Source organism: Panulirus ornatus, chromosome 30 (assembly GCF_036320965.1).
Source record: "Panulirus ornatus isolate Po-2019 chromosome 30, ASM3632096v1, whole genome shotgun sequence".
Lineage (NCBI taxonomy): Eukaryota > Metazoa > Arthropoda > Malacostraca > Decapoda > Palinuridae > Panulirus > Panulirus ornatus.
The window spans coordinates 11786191-11807250 of record NC_092253.1 but is presented as its reverse complement, the minus strand read 5'-3'; the positions used below and the strand labels follow the sequence as shown (position 1 = coordinate 11807250).

The following is a 21060-nucleotide window of genomic DNA, read 5'->3' as shown; positions in this document are numbered from 1 at the left end:
GGCACCTCACCATGAGTCATACATACATTAAATAACCTTACCAACCAGTCAACAATACAGTCACCCCCTTTTTTAATAAATTCCACTGCAATACCATCCAAACCTGCTGCCTTGCCGGCTTTCATCTTCCGCAAAGCTTTCACTACCTCTTCTCTGTTTACCAAATCATTTTCCCTAACCCTCTCACTTTGCACACCACCTCGACCAAAACACCCTATATCTGCCTCTCTATCATCAAACACATTCAACAAACCTTCAAAATACTCACTCCATCTCCTTCTCACATCACCACTACTTGTTATCACCTCCCCATTTGCGCCCTTCACTGAAGTTCCCATTTGCTCCCTTGTCTTACGCACTTTATTTACCTCTTTCCAGAACATCTTTTTATTCTCCCTAAAATTTAATGATACTCTCTCACCCCAACTCTCATTTGCCCTTTTTTTCACCTCTTGCACCTTTCTCTTGACCTCCTGTCTCTTTCTTTTATACATCTCCCACTCAATTGCATTTTTTCCATGCAAAAATCGTCCAAATGCCTCTCTCTTCTCTTTCACTAATACTCTTACTTCTTCATCCCACCACTCACTACCCTTTCTAATCAACCCACCTCCCACTCTTCTCATGCCACAAGCATCTTTTGCGCAATCCATCACTGCTTCCCTAAATACATCCCATTCCTCCCCCACTCCCCTTACTTCCATTGTTCTCACCTTTTCCATTCTGTACTCAGTCTCTCCTGGTACTTCCTCACACAGGTCTCCTTCCCAAGCTCACTTACTCTCACCACCCTCTTCACCCCAACATATATATATATATATATATATATATATATATATATATATATATATATATATATATATATATATATATATATATATATATATATATGTATACATAATTCCCTAGCATTCCTCACGTGTCGTAGAAAGCGACTAAAGGGGACGGGAGCTGGGGGCTAGACAGAAGGAGCCAAGGGGGAGTTGTCATTCAACTCGAAGGCTCAGATTGGGGTGGCTAAATATGTGTGGATGTAACCAAGATGAGAAAAAAAAATGAGAGATAGGTAGTATGTTTGAGGAAAGGAACTAGGATATTTAAGCTCTGATTGAAACGAAGCTCAAGGGTAAAGAGGAAGAGAGGTTTGGGAATGTCTTGGGAGTAAGGTCAGGTGATGGTGAGAGGAGAAGAGCAAGGGAAGCAGTAGCACTACTCTTGAAACGGGAGTGGTGGGAGTACGTGATATAGTGTAAAAAATTAAACTCTAGATTGACGTGGGTAAAACTGAAAGTGGATGGGGAGAGAGATAGGTGATTATGGGTGGATATGCACCTGCGCATGAGAAGAAAGATCATGAGAGGCAAGTGTTTTGGGATCGGATGAGTGAGTGTGTTACTAGTTTAGATGCACGAGACTGGGTTATAGCGATGGGTGATTTGAATGGAAAGGTGAGTAATGTGGCAGTTGAGGGAATAATTGGTGTACATGAAGTTTTCAGTGTTGTAAATGGAGATGGTGAAGAGCGTGTAGATTTGTGTGCTGAAAAAGAACTGGCGATTGGGAATACTTGGATTAAAAAGAAAGATATATATATATATATATAAGTATACGTATGTAAGTAGAAGAGATGGCCAGAGAGCGTTATTGGAGTACGTGTTTAATTAATAGGCGCGCGAAAGAGAAACTGTTGGATGTTAACGTGCTAAGAGATGCGACTCGAAGGATGTCTGATCATTATCTTATGAAGGCAAAGGTGAAGATTTGTAGAGGTTTCAGAAAAGAAGAGAGAATGTTGGGGTGAAGAGAGTGGTGAGAGTAAGTGAGCTTGGGAAGGAGACTTGTGTGAGGAAGTACCAGGAAAGAGTGAGTGCAGAATGGAAAAATGTGAGAACAAAGAACGTAAGGGGAGTGGGAGGTGGGATGGGATGTATTTATGGAAGCAATGATGGCTTGCGCAGAAGATGCTTATGGCATGAGAAGTGTGGGAGGTGGGCAGATTAGAAAGGGTAGTGAGTGGTGGGATGAACAAGTAAGATTATTAGTGAAAGAGAAGACAGACATTCGGACGATTTTTACAGGGAAATAATGCAAAAGACCGGGAGATGTATAAAAGAAAGAGGCAGGTCAAGGGAAAGGTGCAAGAGGTGAAAATGCGGGCAAATGAGAGTTTGCGTGAGAGAGTATCATTAAATCTCAGGAAGAATTAAAAGATGTTTTGGAAGGAGGTAAATAGAGTGCGCAAGTCAAGCGAGGAAATGGGAACATCGGTGGAGGGGACTAATGGGGAGTTAATAACAAGTAGGGGTGATATGAGAAGGAGATTGAGTGAGTACTTTGAAGGTTTGTTGAATGTGTTAAATGATAGAGTGGCAGATATTGGGTGTCTTAGTCGAGGTGGTGTGTGAAGCGAGGTGAATGTAAGAGTTTTGGAGAGAGGGTCAAGTATGCAGTCTGTTGTGGATGAGAGGGCTTGGGAAGTGAGTCAATTGTTGTTCGCTGATGATAGAGTGCTGGTGGCTGATTCGGGTGAGAAACTGCTGAGGCTGGTGACTGAGTTTGGTAAAGCGTGTGAAAGAAGAAAGCTGAGTGTAAATGTGAATAAGAGCTAGGCTATTAGGTACAGTAGGGTTGAGGGACAAGTCAATGGGGAAGTGAGTTTGAATGGAGAAAAACTGTAGGAGGTGAATTGTTTTAGATATCTGATTGTGGATTTGATAGCGGATGGAACCATGGAAGCGGAATTGAGTCTTAGAGTAGGGGAGGTGGCAAAAGTTCCGGGAGCGTTGAAGAATGTGTGGAACGTTATCTCGGAAAGCAAAAATGGGTATGTCCTAAAGAATAGTGGTTAAGACAATGTTATATGGCTGTTAGGCGTGGGCTATAGATAGAGTTGTGCGGAGAAGGGAGGATATGCTGGAAATGAGATGTTTGAGGACAATATGTGGTGTCATGTGGTTTCATCGAATAAGTATTGGAAGGGTGTGAGAGATCTGTGGGCATAAAGAGAGTGTGGTTGAGGGAGCAGAAGAGGGTGTTTTGAAATGGTTTTATCACATGGAGAGAGTGAGTGAGGACAAATTGACAAAGAGGATATGTGTGTTAAAGGTGGAGGGAACGAGGAGTGGGAGACCACATTGGAGATGGAAGGATAGAGTGAAAAAGATTTTGAGTGATCGAGCCCTGAACAAACAGGAGGGTGAATCTCATGCAAAGAATAGAGTGAATTGGAACGATGTGTTATACCGGGGTCGACGTGCTGTCAATGGATTGAACCAGGGCATGTGAAGAGTCTGGGGTAAACCATGGAAAGTTTTGTGAGATGGTGCCTTTAAACTAAGCTACTGCTTTTCTAACCCAATAGAGCAAGTTATCGAACTTAACGTGATGACATTCGACCTCATGAAGGCTCCCTCCACAGGTGCGTGGTGTACTGCCACATGCCATACAGTCCGAGAGGAGAAGAGACAGTGCCTGTTGCCTCCTGGAGCCCCGACCGAGGCCTCACCATCTCTCCGCATCAGAAGCTCTTCCCAAGCAAATACGACAAGTAGAAATATTAATTCTGTATTTTCTCATAAATAGCTCTCTTTCCTATAGCCCTCTGTATGGGGGCATATGAACTTATCACATTTATGTTCACTGAAAATATTAGAAGTTTTAATAGGTATTACTTTTATGATATATTTCCTCTCACAACAAATATTTTTGGCTATGTTACATGGGTGTTATAAAGATATTTTCTTAATCGTTTTCTCACATCAGCCACTCTTCAAATTTCAAAATAATCATTTATAAAAGTAAGTTAATTTAGTAAAGGCAATCGATCTTTGGATGACTGTACTATATTCATAACTATCAAGAATGAAAACCAGCTTATTCTAAGCTTCAACCATCATGCCCTCCTGTACTTTCAGAACGCACCTGAGAAATGCATTATATAATCATTGCATTTCCTTAAAGTTTTTGAGTCTTAAAAGTTAATTACCATTTGGCTTGATGAAACAAATTATTTGAATTAGAATTATAAATCTAGCATGTTGTGCTTGTCTTTACAAATAAATATGTAACGAATTTTTAGCTTTTACGGGGCGACTGTGAACGTCACTGGGTTACACTGGCCACCGTCTTTCATCGAGTATCTGGAAAGAGCATCTGATGGTACAAACGTTAAGAATTGTAAGGGGCCTGATGGTCTGCTCTTCAGAACTGTAGCAAATGCTCTCAACTTTAAGTTCAATTTTCTTCCAGTCAGGAACTGGAAAGAGGTGAAGGATAAGTATGGTTTATGCTAGTAGCACAGAGATTAGGATATATATATATATATATATATATATATATATATATATATATATATATATATATATATATATATATATATATATATATATATATATATATATATATATATATATATATATATATATATATATACAGACATATACATATATGTATTTAGGGAATCAGTGATGGATTGCGCAAAAGATGCTTGTGGCATGAGAAGAGTGGGAGGTGGGTTAATTAGAAAGGGTAGTGAGTGGTGGGATGAAGAAGTAAGATTATTAGTGAAAGAGAAGAGAGAGGCATTTGGACGATTTTTGCATGGAAAAAATGCAATTGAGTGGGAGATGTATAAAAGAAAGAGACAGGAGGTCAAGAGAAAGGTGCAACAGATGAAAAAGAGGGCAAATGAGAGTTGGGGTGAGAGAGTATCATTAAATTTTAGGGAGAATAAAAAGATATTCTGGAAGGAGGTAAATAAAGTGCGTAAGACAAGGGAGCAAATGGGAACTTCAGTGAAGGGCGCAAATGGGGAGGTGATAACAAGTAGTGGTGATGTGAGGAGATGGAGTGAGTATTTTGAAGGTTTGTTGAATGTGTTTGATGATAGAGTGGCAGATATAGGGTGTTTTGGTCGAGGTGGTGTGCAAAGTGAGAGGGTTAGGGAAAATGAGTAGTAAAAGCTTTGCGGAAGATGAAAGCCGGCAAGGCAGCAGGTTTGGAGGGTATTGCAGTGGAATTTATTAGAAAAGGGGGTGACAGTATTATTGACTGGTTGGTAAGGTTATTTAATGTATGTATGACTCATGGTGAGGTGACTGAGGATTGGCGGAATGCGTGCATAGTGCCATTGTACAAAGGCAAAGGGGATAAGAATGAGTGCTCAAAATACAGGGGTATAAGTTTGTTGAGTATTCCTGGTAAATTATATGAGAGGGTATTGATTGAGAAGGTGAAGGCATGTACAGAGCATCAGATTGGGGAAGAGCAGTGTGGTTTCAGAAGTGGTAGAGGATGTGTGGATCAGGTGTTTGCTTTGAAGAATGTATGTGAGAAATACTTAGAAAAGCAAATGGATTTGTATGTAGCATTTATGGATCTGGAGAAGGCATATGATAGAGTTGATAGAGATGCTCTGTGGAAGGTATTAAGAATATATGGTGTGGGAGGCAAGTTGTTAGAAGCAGTGAAAAGTTTTTATCGAGGATGTAAGGCATGTGTACGTGTAGGAAGAGAGGAAAGTGATTGGTTCTCAGTGAATGTAGGTTTGCGGCAGGGGTGTGTGATGTCTCCATGGTTGTTTAATTTGTGTTATGGATGGGTTTGTTAGGGAGGTGAATGCAAGAGTTTTGGAAAGAGGGGCAAGTATGAAGTCTGTTGTGGATGAGAGAGCTTGGGAAGTGAGTCAGTTGTTGTTCGCTGATGATAAAGCGCTGGTGGCTGATTCATGTGAGAAACTGCAGAAGCTGGTGACTGAGTTTGGTAAAGTGTGTGAAAGAAGAAAGTTAAGAGTAAATGTGAATAAGAGCAAGGTTATTAGGTACAGTAGGGTTGAGGGTCAAGTCAATTGGGAGGTAAGTTTGAATAGAGAAAAACTGGAGGAAGTAAAGTGTTTTAGATATCTGGGAGTGGATCTGGCAGCGGATGGAACCATGGAAGCGGAAGTGGATCATAGGGTGAGGGAGGGGGCGAAAATTCTGGGAGCCTTGAAGAATGTGTGGAAGTCGAGAACATTATCTCGGAAAGCAAAAATGGGTATGTTTGAAGGAATAGTGGTTCCAACAATGTTGTATGGTTGCGAGGCGTGGGCTATGGATAGAGTTGTGCGCAGGAGGATGGATGTGCTGGAAATGAGATGTTTGAGGACAATGTGTGGTGTGAGGTGGATTTATCGAGTAAGTAACGTAAGGGTAAGAGAGATGTGTGCAAATAAAAAGAGCGTGGTTGAGAGAGCAGAAGAGGGTGTTTTGAAATGGTTTGGGCACATGGAGAGAATGAGTGAGGAAAGATTGACCAAGAGGATATATGTGTCGGAGGTGAAGGGAACGAGGAGAAGAGGGAGACCAAATTGGAGGTGGAAAGATGGAGTGAAAAGGATTTTGTGTGATCGGGGCCTGAACATGCAGGAGGGTGAAAGGAGGGCAAGGAATAGAGTGAATTGGAGCGATGTGGTATACAGGGGTTGACGTGCTGTCAGTGGATTGAATCAGGGCATGTGGAGCGTCCGGGGTGGGCCGTGGAGGGCTGTGTGGGTATGTATATTTGCGTGTGTGGACGTGTGTATGTACATGTGTATGGGGGGGGTTGGGCCATTTCTTTCGTCTGTTTCCTTGCGCTACCTCGCAAACGCGGGAGACAGCGACAAAGTATAAAAAAAAAAAAAAAAAAAAAAAAAAAAATATATATATATATATATATATACATATATATATATATATATATATATATATATATATATATATATATATATATATATATATATATATATATATATATATATATATATATATATATATATATATATATATATATATATATATATATATATATATATATATATATATATATATATATATATGCAGTTTAGGTATCTCTTAGATACAACTGCACTTAGAACCGACTTTTAGTTATGCTTAAATATTTCATGCATCTGTCTTGAAAAGTTGGATTCAATTATAATTAGAAATTGCGTGCACCTAATATCTGATCTCATCTATGCTTATAACGTGTCAAGGAATATTCGTCAGCATACATGAGTAGTGATACCCTCACACTTATATATCATTCTTATCTTTAAATGGGCACTGTAGGAGTTGGTACTTGGTTCACACCAACTTTCGACGTACTCCTTGAGTGCCACAGTGATAATTCAATGATACAATGCATTTTTGTCCGATTTACTTTATCGAATCTCCTTGACTAGTGTCATCTTTAATTTCTTAAGCCAACTAAATAAATGACGAAAATAAGAGAGATACCTAAACTGCACAATCGACGCACTTTATTACCACAAGAAAATCTTTTTTCTTCTAGTAATATAGGTAAATCCAAATTATGAAAAAAATCGTGTTCATTGTTAACTATTTTTTTCTTTTGTTCTTGAAGTTGGCAAGACAAAACTTTATGAAAGAGCAATTCATAGTCAGCAATTCATTCAGCTGAAGAATTCATTGGACATATAATTTGAGAATATTGCTCATAATGTCATGACACATATATATGTATCATCGACATTTGTGCAGTATACATATGTTCAGTTATATTTTAAGAAATACTTTAATATCCACAGGCTGCAGACTGTGTGGAAGAGCGAAAATCCTTCATGTTGGTTGTCTTTCACGTCGTAATGTATAGTCGACTGGTACGGTTCGACCATTCTTATGCATATACTTTCGTATCCTTCGGCTTCGGGTTGGCTAAGCCTGTGCTCAAGCCTCAGTGGCAGAGCCTGTACTACCCTCTGGCTGACGAGGTGTGGGCCTCCACTCTGGCGGCGCTCCTGCTGATGCCTGCCCTCATGTACATGGTAATGGTTTTGCTGCTTATAACATAGAGTCATTACATATATCTATCGTTCCATTATCTTTAAAGCTCTTCCAATTTCTACGGAGTGTATTTAGGGTATTTATGCATAATTCTACCATAGATATCGCAAACGCGGGAGACAGCGACAAAAGAGGGAACAGAGAAGAGGTCCAGGTGAGGATATTCCCTCAAAGGCCCAGTCCTCTGTTCTTAACGCTACCTCGCTATCGCGGGAAATAGCGAATAGTATGAAAAAAAAAAAAAAAAAAAAAATATACATATATATATATATATATATATATATATATATATATATATATATATATATATATATATATATATATATATATATTCTTTTCTTTTTCTTTCGTACTATTCGCCATTTCCCGCATTAGCGAGGTAGCGTTATCAACAGAGGACTGGGCCTTAGAGGGAATATCCTCACCTGGCCCCCTTCTCTGTTCCCTCTTTTGGAAAATTAAAAAAAAAACGAGACGGGAGGATTTCCAGCCACCCGCTCCCTCCCCTTTTAGTCGCCTTCTACGACACGCAGGGAATACGTGGGAAGTATTCTTTCTCCCCTATCCCCAGGGATAATATATATATATATATATATATATATATATATATATATATATATGGGGAGCTGCGGTTTTGGTGCAGTGCACGTGACAGCTGGGGAATGTATGTGAGTGAATGCAGCTTTTCTTCATCTGTTCTTGGCACTACCTGGCTAATGCAGGAGATGGTGATAAGTATAAAATAGATGAAGGCGAGCAAGTGTGAATGTGTGAGTGTGTGTACGTGTATGTGTGTGTATGTATATGCATGTACGTATGGAAGCGGGAGTGAGTCACGGGGTTAGGAGGGGATGAAGGTTCTGGGAGCGATGAAGAATGTGTGGAAGGAGAGAATGTTATCTCAGAGAGCAAAAATGGGTATGTTTGAGAGAATATAGTTCCAACAATATTATGTGGGTGCGAGGCATGGGCTGTAGATAGGGTTGTACAGAGGAGGGTGGATGTGTTAGAAATGAAATGTTTGAGAACAATGTGGTGTGAGTAAGTAATGAAAGGATAAGAGAGATGTGTGGCAATGAAAAGAGTGTGGTTGAAAGAGCAGAAGAGGGTGTGTTGAAATGGTTTAGACATATGGAGAGAATGAGTGAGGAAAGATTGACAAAGAGGATAAATGTGTCAGAGGTGGACTCAAGGAGAAGTGGGAGACCATATTGTAGGTGGAAGGATGGAGTGAAAAAGATTTTGAGTGATTGGGGCCTGAACATACAGGAGAGTGAGAGGTGTGCAAGGAATAGAGTGAACTGGAATGATGTGGTATACCAGGGTCGACGTGCTGTCAGTGAAATGAACCAGGGCATGTGAAATGTCTGGGGTAAACCATGGAAAGGTGTGTGGCGTCTGAATGTGGATAGGGAGCTGAGTTTTCGGTGCATTACACATGACAGCTATAGGCTGAGTGTGAATGAATGTGGCCTTTTTTGTCAGTTTTCCTGGCGCTACCTCACTGAAGCAGGGAGTAGCAATGCTGTTTCCTGTGAGGCAGGGTAGCACCAGGAATGGAAGAAGGCATGCAAGTATGAATATGTGCATGTGTATATATGTATGTATATATGTATATTTATATGTATATGTATGCTTATGTGCATGTATGGGCATTTATGTATATATATATGTGTATATGAGAGGATGGGCCATTCTTCGTCTCTTTCTTGGTGCTACCTCACTGACACAGGAAATGGCGATTAAGTACAATAAATAGTAATGAATATACATACCATCTAAGGCTCTGCCATCTGTTCTTGAATGCTATCTCACTAATGCAAGAAATGGCGAGTATGTATTAAAATATATATATGGAGAAAAACTGGAGGAAGTGAAGTGTTCTAGATATCTGGGAGTGGATTTAGCAGCAGAAGTCAGTCACAGGGTAGGGGAGGGGGCAAAGGTTCTGGGAGTGTTGAAGAATGTGTGGAAGACGAGAATGTTATCTCGGAGCAAGAATGGGTATGTTTGAAGGAATAGTGGTTCCAACAGTGTTATGTAGGTGTAAGGCATGAGCTATAGATAGGGTTGTGCGGAGGAGGGTGGATGTGTTGGAAATGAAATGTTGTGTGAGGTGGTTTGATCGAGTAAGGAATAAAAGGGTAAGAGAGATGTGTGGTATTAAAACGAGTGTTGTTGAGAGAGCAGAAGAGGGTGTATTCAAATGGTTTGGTCACATGGAGAGAATGAGTGAGGAAAGATTGACAAAGAGGATATATGTGTCAAAGGTGGAGGGAACGAGGAGAAGTGGGAGACCAAATTGGAGGTGGAAGGATGGAGAGAAAAAGATTTTGAGCGATCAGGGCTTGAACATAGAGAAGGGTGTAAGCCGTGCAAGGAATAAAGTGAATTGGAATAATGTGGTATACCGGGGTTGACGTGCCGTCAGTGGATTGAACCAGGGCATGTGAAGCGTCTGGGATATATACATATATATATATATATATATATATATATATATATATATATATATATATATATATATATATATATATATATATATATATATATATATATATATATATATATATATATATATATATATATATATATAAATATATATATAGATCATCCCTGGGGATAGGGGAGAAAGAATACTTCCCACGTATTACCTACGTGACGTAGAAGGCGACTAAAAGGGGAGGGACCTGGGAGCTGGAAATCCTCCCCTCTCATTATTTTTTTTAGTTTTCCCAAAGAAGGAACAGAGAAGGGGGCCAGGTGAAGATATTCCCTCAAAGTCCCAGTTCTCTGTTCTTAACGCTACCTCGCTAACGCGGGAAATGGCGAATAGTTTGAAAGAAAGATATATATATATATATATATATATATATATATATATATATATATATATATATATATATATATATATATATATATATATATATATATATATATATATGTCCAGTATTTCTTCGTTTTTGAGGCGTGTTTTTTGTGGAGTGGCGTAAATAACTACAGAGGATATTAAATCATTTTTTGTTATCCAAAAATGGCACCAGTCAACACTTTTAGGGTACTTTCTTATAACTCAGTCGAAACTCACCTTCAGTGAGGACGTATCCTCATTTTTCAAAGAGGAGTACAATCTCGTCATAGAATGTCTCAATGTACTTTTGTTCACCCTAACTCTACCACTGATTTTTGTTCACCCGTAAAAATGCAGGAAACCCTTAGAAAGGATTCAGTATAATAGAACTTCAATTTGATATACATAATGTCTCTATAATTACTTTAATGTCAATGACATGAAACAGAGAGATAAATCTTCCAACTTCAGATGTCTGCTAACCATTTTTACTAAGGGAAGGGACAGGCCATCGTGGTCTTGTGTTCATTTCTGTATATATCCTAAGAGATATATGAATGATGAAACTATAAGAACTATGGATATTGCAGATAAACATACCCAACAAGTTGAGGTCATTTGCTACACGACAAGGAATGGAAGGACTGGTCTCCCAATGTTCTAGTTACAGTGGTGGTAGCCGAGGTATCGGGGCGATAATTCAAGTCATTTTTGGGACACTTCTTGGTCAGAATATATCAAAGGGACTGTTTAGAACTAGCTCTAGCCGGATGCTTGCGGCAGCCTGGTTGGTGTTTGCCTTCATCTTGGGGACGGTCTACCGCGGCAACCTCACCGCCTCCCTTACACTGCCCAGGTATCCGCCAAGACCAGAAACTGTAGAGGAACTCGTCAATCATGTCGACAGGTATTTATGATTTGAATCGTTTTGGTACATCGTTGTGTCAAAGAACAGAAACAGAACATACAATATTAGTGCATCTTAGTAATAAAACCCCTTAATTCCTTTCAGGGTCACAATGCCTCCCTTTGGGAAAGACTGGCAGAAACAGCTTCGTGCCTCTGGTTTAAGTACGCTAGAGAGGTTGGCTGACATTATGTACGTTGGTCCTTCAATCTTAGAAGGGCTGCAGCAGGCTACTCAGAGGAAGTGAGTTTTTGTAACTCATTTTGAAACGTGATAGACACAAATTTACTCTGGCTGTTTAGATTAATACCAAATATGAGAGAAATAATTCTGCATCTCCATTTCGTGCGTTTTACAGAGGCAACTAAATGAGGCGGGAGAGGGGGGGCCGGACACATATCCCTACTTTGTACTTCAATTTCTAAAAGAATGAACAGAAAAAGCCAAGCAGGGAGTATTCATCCTCTTGGACAGCTCAGGCTGAGGTGGCTAAATATGTTTGAATTTAATCAAGATGAAAAGAGGACAGAGATAGGGCGTGTGTTTTGTGAAAGAAGCCTGGATGTTCTGGCTATGAGTGACACAAAGCTCAAGGGTAAAGGGGACAAATGGTTTGAAAATATCATAGGAATAAAGTCAGGGGATGAAGAGACAACAAGAGGTAAGGACGGAGTTGCACTATTCCTGAAACATGGGTTGTGGAAGTGTGTGAAATAGTGTAACGAAGTAAACTCTAAACTGATGTGGGTGTAAATGAAAGTTGATAGTGAGAGATTGGTGGTTATCAGTGCGTATACATCAAGCCATGAGGAGAAAGATCAGGGTAGGGAAGTGTTTCGGGATGATTTGAGTGAGTATTTCAGCAGGTTTGATTCAAGAGACGGGTTATCATTGATGGTTGATCTGAATGCACAGGTGAGTAATGTGACAGTCAAGGTATAAGTGTAACTTATAGGGTATTCAGTATATGAATGGAAATGGTGAATAACTTGTGGTGTTGGGTATCAAAAAAGGAACAGTGATGGAAAAAATTGGTATAAAAAGAGGGAAATACACAAGTATATGGATAGAAGTAGGAAAGATGGTTAGTGGTCTTTACTGGACTACATTTCAATTGCTGTGCCTGTAAAAGAGAGACTTTTGGATGTAAAGACTATGAAAGTAACAGCTGGTGGGAAGTCTGATCGCTATCTTTTTTGTGGAGGTGAGGATGTGTCTCTTGTCGAAGTTTTCGGAAAAAAAAATCACTACCGGTGACAAGAGAGCGGTGAAAGTAAGTGAGCGTAGAAAAGAGACTTGTGCGAAGACAGAATTGGAGAGATTGAAATGGCAAAAAGTGGGAGTAAATGAAGGAAGGGGAATTGATGACGAATGGGAGATATTTCGGGAAACAGTACTGGTATGTGCGAAAAGTGCATGTTGCATACGAATGGTGGGAGGTGAGCACATTGGAAAAAGTAGTAAGTGGTAGGATGAAGAACTAAAGCTGCTGATGAAAGAAAATAGGCGTTTGGGGGGTAATTACAAGGAAGGAGTGCAAATGATTTGGGAAGGGGTAATGTATAAAGGAAAATGGCAGGATATGAAGAGAAAAGTATAGGGATTGAAAAGTGGGGCAAATGAGAGTTGGGTTGAAAGAGTATATCATTAAATTTTAAGGAGAATAAGATTTTGGGGAGGTCGTTAGTAATATGGAAAAATCAAAGGAACAAGTATGAACATCACTGAGAAGGGCAAAAGGGAAAGTGACAGCAGGTAGTGATACAGTGAGGAGAAGATAGAGTAAGTACTATGAAGGGCTATTGAATGTGTTTGATGATAGGAAATGGCAGATGTAAGGTATTTGGGTCGGGGCGGTATGCAAAGTGAAAGAGTCACGGAGGATGATCTGATGAAGAAAAAAAAAAGGTGGTAAAAGCCTTATGTAAGATGTGCGGTGGCAGAACATATGTAGTGAATAACAATACAATGAATCAATCAGAAAATGGGTAAATGTGATATCAATTGGTTGGTTAAAATCTTTAGTGTATGTATGGATTATGGTGAAGTGTCTGATGGCTGGTGCGATGCATTTATAATGCCATTGTTTAATAGAGACATAGATGATTGTTCAAACTACAAAGTGAAAAGTCTGTTGAGTATACCTAGTAAGTTGTATGAGAAAGTATTAATTAAGAGGATGAGAGCATGAACATAGCAAACAGAGTGCTTAGGAACAATGTGGTTTCAGAAGCGGTAGATGTGCCGATAGTGTGTCTGTTTTAGAGAAAGGTGTGACAGAAATATTTAGAAAAACAGACGAATTTGTATGTGGCATTTATGGATCTGGCGAAAGCATAAGACTGGGTTGATAGAGATGGTTTGTGGAAGGTTTAAGAGTATACGGTATGGGAGGAAAGCTGCTAAAAGCAATGAGAAGTTTTTTTCATGGGTATACCCCGGTATACCACATCGTTCCAATTCATTCTATTTCTTGCACGCCTTTCACCCTCATGCATGGTCAGGTCCCGATCACTCAAAAAGTTCTCACTTCATCTTTCCACCTCTAATTTGGTCTCTCACTTCTCCTCGTTCCCTCCATCACTGACACATATATCCTCCTTCTCAATCTTTCCTCACTCATTCTCTCCATATGACAAAACCATTTCAAAACACTCTCTTCTTCTCCCTCAACCACACTCTTTTAATTACCACACATCTCTCTTACACTTTCATTACTTACTTGATCAAACCACATCTAACCGTATTTTGTCCTCAAACATTTCATTTCCAGCGCAACCACCCTCCTCGCACAACTCTATCTATAGCCAACACCTCGCAGCCATGTAACATACAACACTATTCAATAAAACTTACCCATTTTTGCTTTCCAATATAACGTTCTCGACTTCCACACATTTTTCAACCCTCCCAGAACGTTCGCCCCCTGCCCCATCCTATGAGTCACTTCCGCTTCCATGGTTCCATCTGCGGCCAAATCCAATCCCAGATATCTAAAACACTTCACTTCCTCTACTTTTTCTCTAAACCCTATTATACCTAATAACCTGGGGAAGAGCAGTGTGGTTTCAGAAGTGGTAGAGGATGTGTGGATCTGGTGTTTGCTTTGAAGAATGTATGTGAGAAATACTTAGAAAAGCAAATGGATTTGTATGTAGCATTTATGGATCTGGAGAAGGCATATGAGAGAGTTGATAGATATGTTCTGTGGAAGGTGTTAAGAGTATATGGTGTGGGAGGCAAGTTGTTAGAAGCAGTGAAAAGTTTTTATCGAGGATGTAAGGCATGTGTACGTGTAGGAAGAGAGGAAAGTGATTGGTTCTCAGTGAATGTAGGTTTGCGGCAGCGGTGTGTGAGATCTCCTTGGTTGTTTAATTTGTTCCTGGATGGGGTTGTTAGGGAGGTGAATGCAAGAGTTTTCGAAAGAGGGGAAGTATGCAGTCTGTTGTGGATGAGAGAGCCTGTGAAGTGAGTCAGTTGTTGTTCGCTGATGATACAGCGCTGGTGGCTGATTCATGTGAGAAACTGCAGAAGCTGGTGACTGAGTTTGGTAAAGTGTGTGAAAGAAGAAAGTTAAGAGTAAATGTGAATAAGAGCAAGGTTATTAGGTACAGTAGGGTTGAGTGTCAAGTCAATTGGAAGGTAAGTTTGAGAGGAGAAAGGCTGTAAGAAGTAAAGTGTTTTAGATATCTGGGAGTGGATGGAACCATGGAAGCGGAAGTGAATCATAGGGAAGGGAAGGGGGCAAAAATTCTGGGAGCCTTGAAGAATGTTTGGAAGTCGAGAACATTATCTCCGAAAGCAAAAATGGATATGTTTGAAGGAATAGTGATTCCAGCAATGTTGAATAGTTGCGAGGCGTTGGCTATGGATAGAGTTGTGCGCAGGAGGGTGGATGTGCTGGAAATGAGATGTTTGAGGACAATATGTGGTGTGAGGTGGTTTGATCGAATAAGTAATGTAAGGGTAAGAGAGATGTGTGGAAATAAAAAGAGTGTGGTTGAAAGAGCAGAAGAGGGTGTTTTAAAATGGTTTGGCCATATGGAGAGAATGAGTGAGGAAAGATTGACCAAGAGGATATATGTGTCAGAGGTGGAAGGAACGAGGAGAAGTGGGAGAGCAAATTGGAGGTGGAAAGATGGAGTGAAAATGATTTTGAGTGATCGGGGCCTGAACATGCAGGAGGGTGAAAGGCGTGCAAGGAATAGAGTGAACTGGAACGATGTGGTATACCGGGGTCGACGTGCTGTCAATGGATTGAACCAGGGTATGTGAAGCGTCTGGGGTAAGCCATGGAAAGTTCTGTGGGGATTGGATGTGGAAAGGGAGCTGTGGTTTCGGTGCATTATTACATGACAGTTAGAGACTGAGTGTGAACGAATGGGGCCTTTGTTGTCTTTTCCTAGCGCTACCTCGCACACATGAGGGGGAAGGGGTTTGTTATTCCACATGTGGCGGGGTGGCGATGGGAATAAGTAAAGGCAGACAGTATGAATTATGTACATGTGTATATATGTATATGTCTGGTTGTGTATACATTGAGATGTATAGGTATGTATATTTGCGTGTGTAGAGGTGTATGTATTTACATGTGTATGTGATTGGGTTGGGCCATTCTTTCGTCTGTTTCCTTGCGCTACCTCCCTAACGCGGAAGACAGCGACAAAGCAGAATAAATAAATAACCAAATATATATATATATATATATATATATATATATATATATATATATATATATATATATATATATATATATATATATATATATATATATATATATTTTCAACCCCCTTTTTTAACAAATTTCAGTGCAGTACCATACCTTGCTGTCTTTCATCATCCGCAATGCTTTCACTACCACTTCTCTGTTCGCCAGATCATTCACTTCGCACGCCACCTCGTCCAAAACACCCTATATCTGCCACTCTATCATCAGACACATTCAACAAACCCACAAAATACTCTCTCCATCCTCTCACTTCACCACTGCTTATTATTACCTACCCATCGACCCCCTTCGCGGATGTCACCATTTGTTCTCTTGTCTTATGCATTCTATTTACCTCCTTCCAAAACATCTTTTCACTCTCCCTAAGATTTAATGAGACTCGGTCCCCTCAACTCTTATTTGCCCTCTTTTCCACCTCTTCCACCTTTCTCTTGATCTCCTGCCTCTTTCTTTTATGCGTGTCCTAGTCATTCACACTACTTCCCTGCAAATATCGACCAAACACCTCTCTCTTCTCTGTCACTAACAATTTTACTTCTTCATCTCCTCACTCATTACCCTTTCTAATCTGCCCACCTCCCACCTTTCTCATGTCACAAGCATCTTATGCGCAAGCCATCACTGCTTCCCTAGGTACATCCCATTTCTCTCCCACTCCCCTCAAATAATTTTCTCTCATCTTTTTCTATTCTGCACTCAATCTCTCCTGGTACTTCACACAGGTCTCCTTTCCAAGTTCACTTACTCTCACCACTCTCTTCACCCAACATTCTCTCTTCTTTTCTGAAAACCTCTAGGAATATGTATATATATATATATATATATATATATATATATATATATATATATATATATATATATATTATTATTATTTTTTTATTATCCTTTGTCCCTGTCTCCCGCGTTTGCGAGGTAGCGCAAGGACACAGACGAAAGAAATGGCCCAACCCCCCCCATACACATGTATATACATACGTCCACACACGCAAATATACATACCTACACAGCTTTCCATGGTTTACCCCAGACGCTTCACATGCCCTGATTCAATCCACTGACAGCACGTCAACCCCGGTATACCACATCGCTCCAATTCACTCTATTCCTTGCCCTCCTTTCACCCTCCTGCATGCTCAGGCCCCGATCACACAAAATCTTTTTCACTCCATCTTTCCACCTCCAATTTAGTCTCCCTCTTCTCCTTGTTCCCTCCACCTCCGACACATATATCCTCTTGGTCAATCTTTCCTCCCTCATCCTCTCCATGTGCCCAAACCACTTCAAAACACCCTCTTCTGCTCTCTCAACCACGCTCTTTTTATTTCCACACATCTCTCTTACCCTTACGTTACTCACTCGATCAAACCACCTCACACCACACATTGTCCTCAAACATCTCATTTCCAGCACATCCATCCTCCTGCGCACAACTCTATCCATAGCCCACGCCTCGCAACCATACAACATTGTTGGAACCACTATTCCTTCAAACATACCCATTTTTGCTTTCCGAGATAATGTTCTCGACTTCCACATATTCTTCAAGGCCCCCAGGATTTTCGCCCCCTCCCCCACCCTATGATCCACTTCCGCTTCCATGGTTCCATCCGCTGCCAGATCCACTCCCAGATATCTAAAACACTTCACTTCCTCCAGTTTTTCTCCATTCAAACTCACCTCCCAATTGACTTGACCCTCAACCCTACTGTACCTAATGACCTTGCTCTTATTCACATTTACTCTTAACTTTCTTCTTCCACACACCTTTCCAAACTCAGTCACCAGTTTCTGCAGTTTCTCACATGAATCAGCCACCAGCGCTGTATCATCAGCGAACAACAACTGACTCACTTCCCAAGCTCTCTCATCCCCAACAGACTTCATACTTGTCCCTCTTTCCAAAACTCTTGCATTTACCTCCCTAACAACCCCATCCATAAACAAATTAAACAACCATAGAGACATGAAGGCATGTACAGAGCATCAGATTGGGGAAGAGCAGTGTGGTTTCAGAAGTGGTAGAGGATGTGTGGATCAGGTGTTTGCTTTGAAGAATGTATGTGAGAAATAATTAGAAAAGCAAATGGATTTGTATGTAGCATTTATGGATCTGGAGAAGGCATATGATAGAATTGATAGAGATGCTCTGTGGAAGGTATTAAGAATATATGGTGTGGGAGGAAAGTTGTTAGAAGCAGTGAAAAGTTTTTATCGAGGATGTAAGGCATGTGTACGTGTAGGAAGAGAGGAAAGTGATTGGTTCTCAGTGAATGTAGGTTTGCGGCAGGGGTGTGTGATATATATATATATATATATATATATATATATATATATATATATATATATATATATATATATATATATCCCTGGGGATAGGGGAGAAAGAATGCTTCCCACGTATTCCCTGCGTGTCGTAGAAGGCGACTAAAAAAGAAGGGAGCTGGAAATCCTCCCCTATGGGTTTTTACAATTTTCCAAAAGAAGGAACAGATAAGGGGCCAGGTGAGGATATTCCCTCAAAGGTTCAGTCCTTTATTCTTAACGCTGCCTCGCTAACGCGGGAAATGGTGAATAGTATGAAAGAAAGATATATATATGTATATATATATATATGGGGATGAGAGAGCTTGGGAAGTGAGTCAGTTGTTGTTCGCTGATGATACAGCGCTGGTGGCTGATTCATGTGAGAAACTGCAGAAGCTGGTGACTGAGTTTGGTAAAGTGTGTGAAAGAAGAAAGTTAAGAGTAAATGTGAATAAGAGCAAGGTTATTAGGTACAGTAGGGTTGAGGGTCAAGTCAATTGGGAGGTAAGTTTGAATGGAGAAAAACTGGAGGAAGTAAAGTGTTTTAGATGTCTGGGAGTGGATCTGGCAGCGGATGGAACCATGGAAGCGGAATGGATCATAGGGTGGGGGAGGGGGCGAAAATCCTGGGAGCCTTGAAGAATGTGTGGAAGTCGAGAACGTTATCTCGGAAAGCAAAAATGGGTATGTTTGAAGGAATAGTGGTTCCAACAATGTTGTATGGTTGCGAGGCGTGGGCTATGGATAGAGTTGTGCGCAGGAGGATGGATGTGCTGGAAATGAGATGTTTGAGGACAATGTGTGGTGTGAGGTGGTTTGATCGAGTAAGGTTAAGAGAGGTGTGTGGAAATAAAAGGAGCGTGGTTGAGAGAGCAGAAGAGGGTGTTTTGAAATGGTTTGGCCACATGGAGAGAATGAGTGAGGAAAGATTGACCAAGAGGATATATGTGTCGGAGGTTGAGGGAACGAGGAGAAGTGGAAGAGCAAATTGGAGGTGGAAAGATGGAGTGAAAAAGATTTTGAGTGATCGGGGCCTGAACATGCAGGAGGGTGAAAGGCGGGCAAGGAATAGAGTGAATTGGATCGATGTGGTATACCGGGGTTGACGTGCTGTCAGTGGATTGAATCAAGGCATGTGAAGCGTCTGGGGTAAACCATGGAAAGCTGTGTAGGTATGTATATTTGCGTGTGTGGACGTATGTATATACATGTGTATGGGGGTGGGTTGGGCCATAATGAGATGTCTTTTATCAGGGCATCCAGTTGCCCACGCCATCTCAGCTAACAAGAAATAAGAATTCGTTTAACCTTTCAGACAAGCCCACTTGGCTGCTCGTCACGTGATCAATCACTGGATTGGTGAGCACTTCACTCGAGCAGACGGAAGTAACCCTCTTTACTTTGGACGGGAAAGTATCGATCCTGGACTCTCTGCATGGCCCATCCCTCATGATGCTCCGTATAAGCTTCAAATTGACAAAGTTATGATGATCGTGAATGAGGTGAGTTCCAGAACTTCTACTTGAGAATACTATAATCTAAGCCTTTATGTACGTTAGCTTTTTTGTTGGTACGTGTCGGCTTATTTTCAAGTGCCGCAGGGTTCCTGTCAGTTGATTTTGTGGTTGTGAGGGAACCTTTTGACAATGCAGGTCTTCCTTCTCCAGTAGTTGTTTCAAGTGTGACATCGATTCCATTTAGATTCTACCCATTCTTAATCAGCTTATCCATTCAATGTTCTTTTGATAAGTTTACTGATCTTGGCCAATAATGGTAGGCGATAGAACAAATACAAATTGGGCAATCTTTGGTATACAAGACATTTATGTCTGACTGTAGGCTGGCTTGTACGACAAGTGGACCGACGACACTGTGGATGAAGCTCGACGAGATGGTCGGGTGAAGCAGCAAGAGAGGCGGAGACAACAGGAGTCAGAGCAGGCCAGTGAGGGGACGCAGCCTGGCACCAGCACCAGCAGCATCAAGGCCCTCACCATCGTCCACATGCAGGGACCACTCATACTCCTCCTCCTGGGACTCGTCCTCGCTGCTCTCACCTTCGCCACAGAAATATTTATACAACAATGTAGACCATGAGAACTAACTCAGTCTTCTTTTGCCTGAATGTCAGTTTGTACACTGTCCATCCAGATGATAAAATGTATAACTCTGATAACGCTCTTTTACCAACACCGGTTCTTTTCACTTATCTATGTATTCTATTTGTGATACAAGAAGAAAATTTTGCACTCGTGTTGTACTCATCTTTTAATCTTGATTATATGTAGCATGTCTATACTCTTATATGTGTACAAACACACACAAAAAAACTATGCCAGGAGTGCGTGTATGTGTTCGTGTGTGTCTGTGTGTGTCTGTGTGCGTGTGTGTGCGCGCGTGCGTGCACAAGCGTGAGTAAATGTTAGTTTCCTATATATATGGATGT

The 21060-nt window shown here is 40.7% G+C and overlaps 1 protein-coding gene across 1 annotated transcript; it reads left to right on the top strand.

The window, feature by feature from the left end:
- The first annotated feature begins 7540 nt into the window (after positions 1-7540).
- Positions 7541-20781, top strand: LOC139758415 (ionotropic receptor 21a-like). Its single transcript, XM_071679797.1, has 5 exons — positions 7541-7804; positions 11265-11581; positions 11687-11824; positions 19930-20116; positions 20454-20781. The coding sequence occupies exons 1-5, from the start codon at positions 7601-7603 to the stop codon at positions 20709-20711; spliced, it is 1104 nt and encodes a 367-aa protein (XP_071535898.1). The 5' UTR covers positions 7541-7600; the 3' UTR covers positions 20712-20781.
- The last annotated feature ends 279 nt before the right edge of the window (positions 20782-21060 follow it).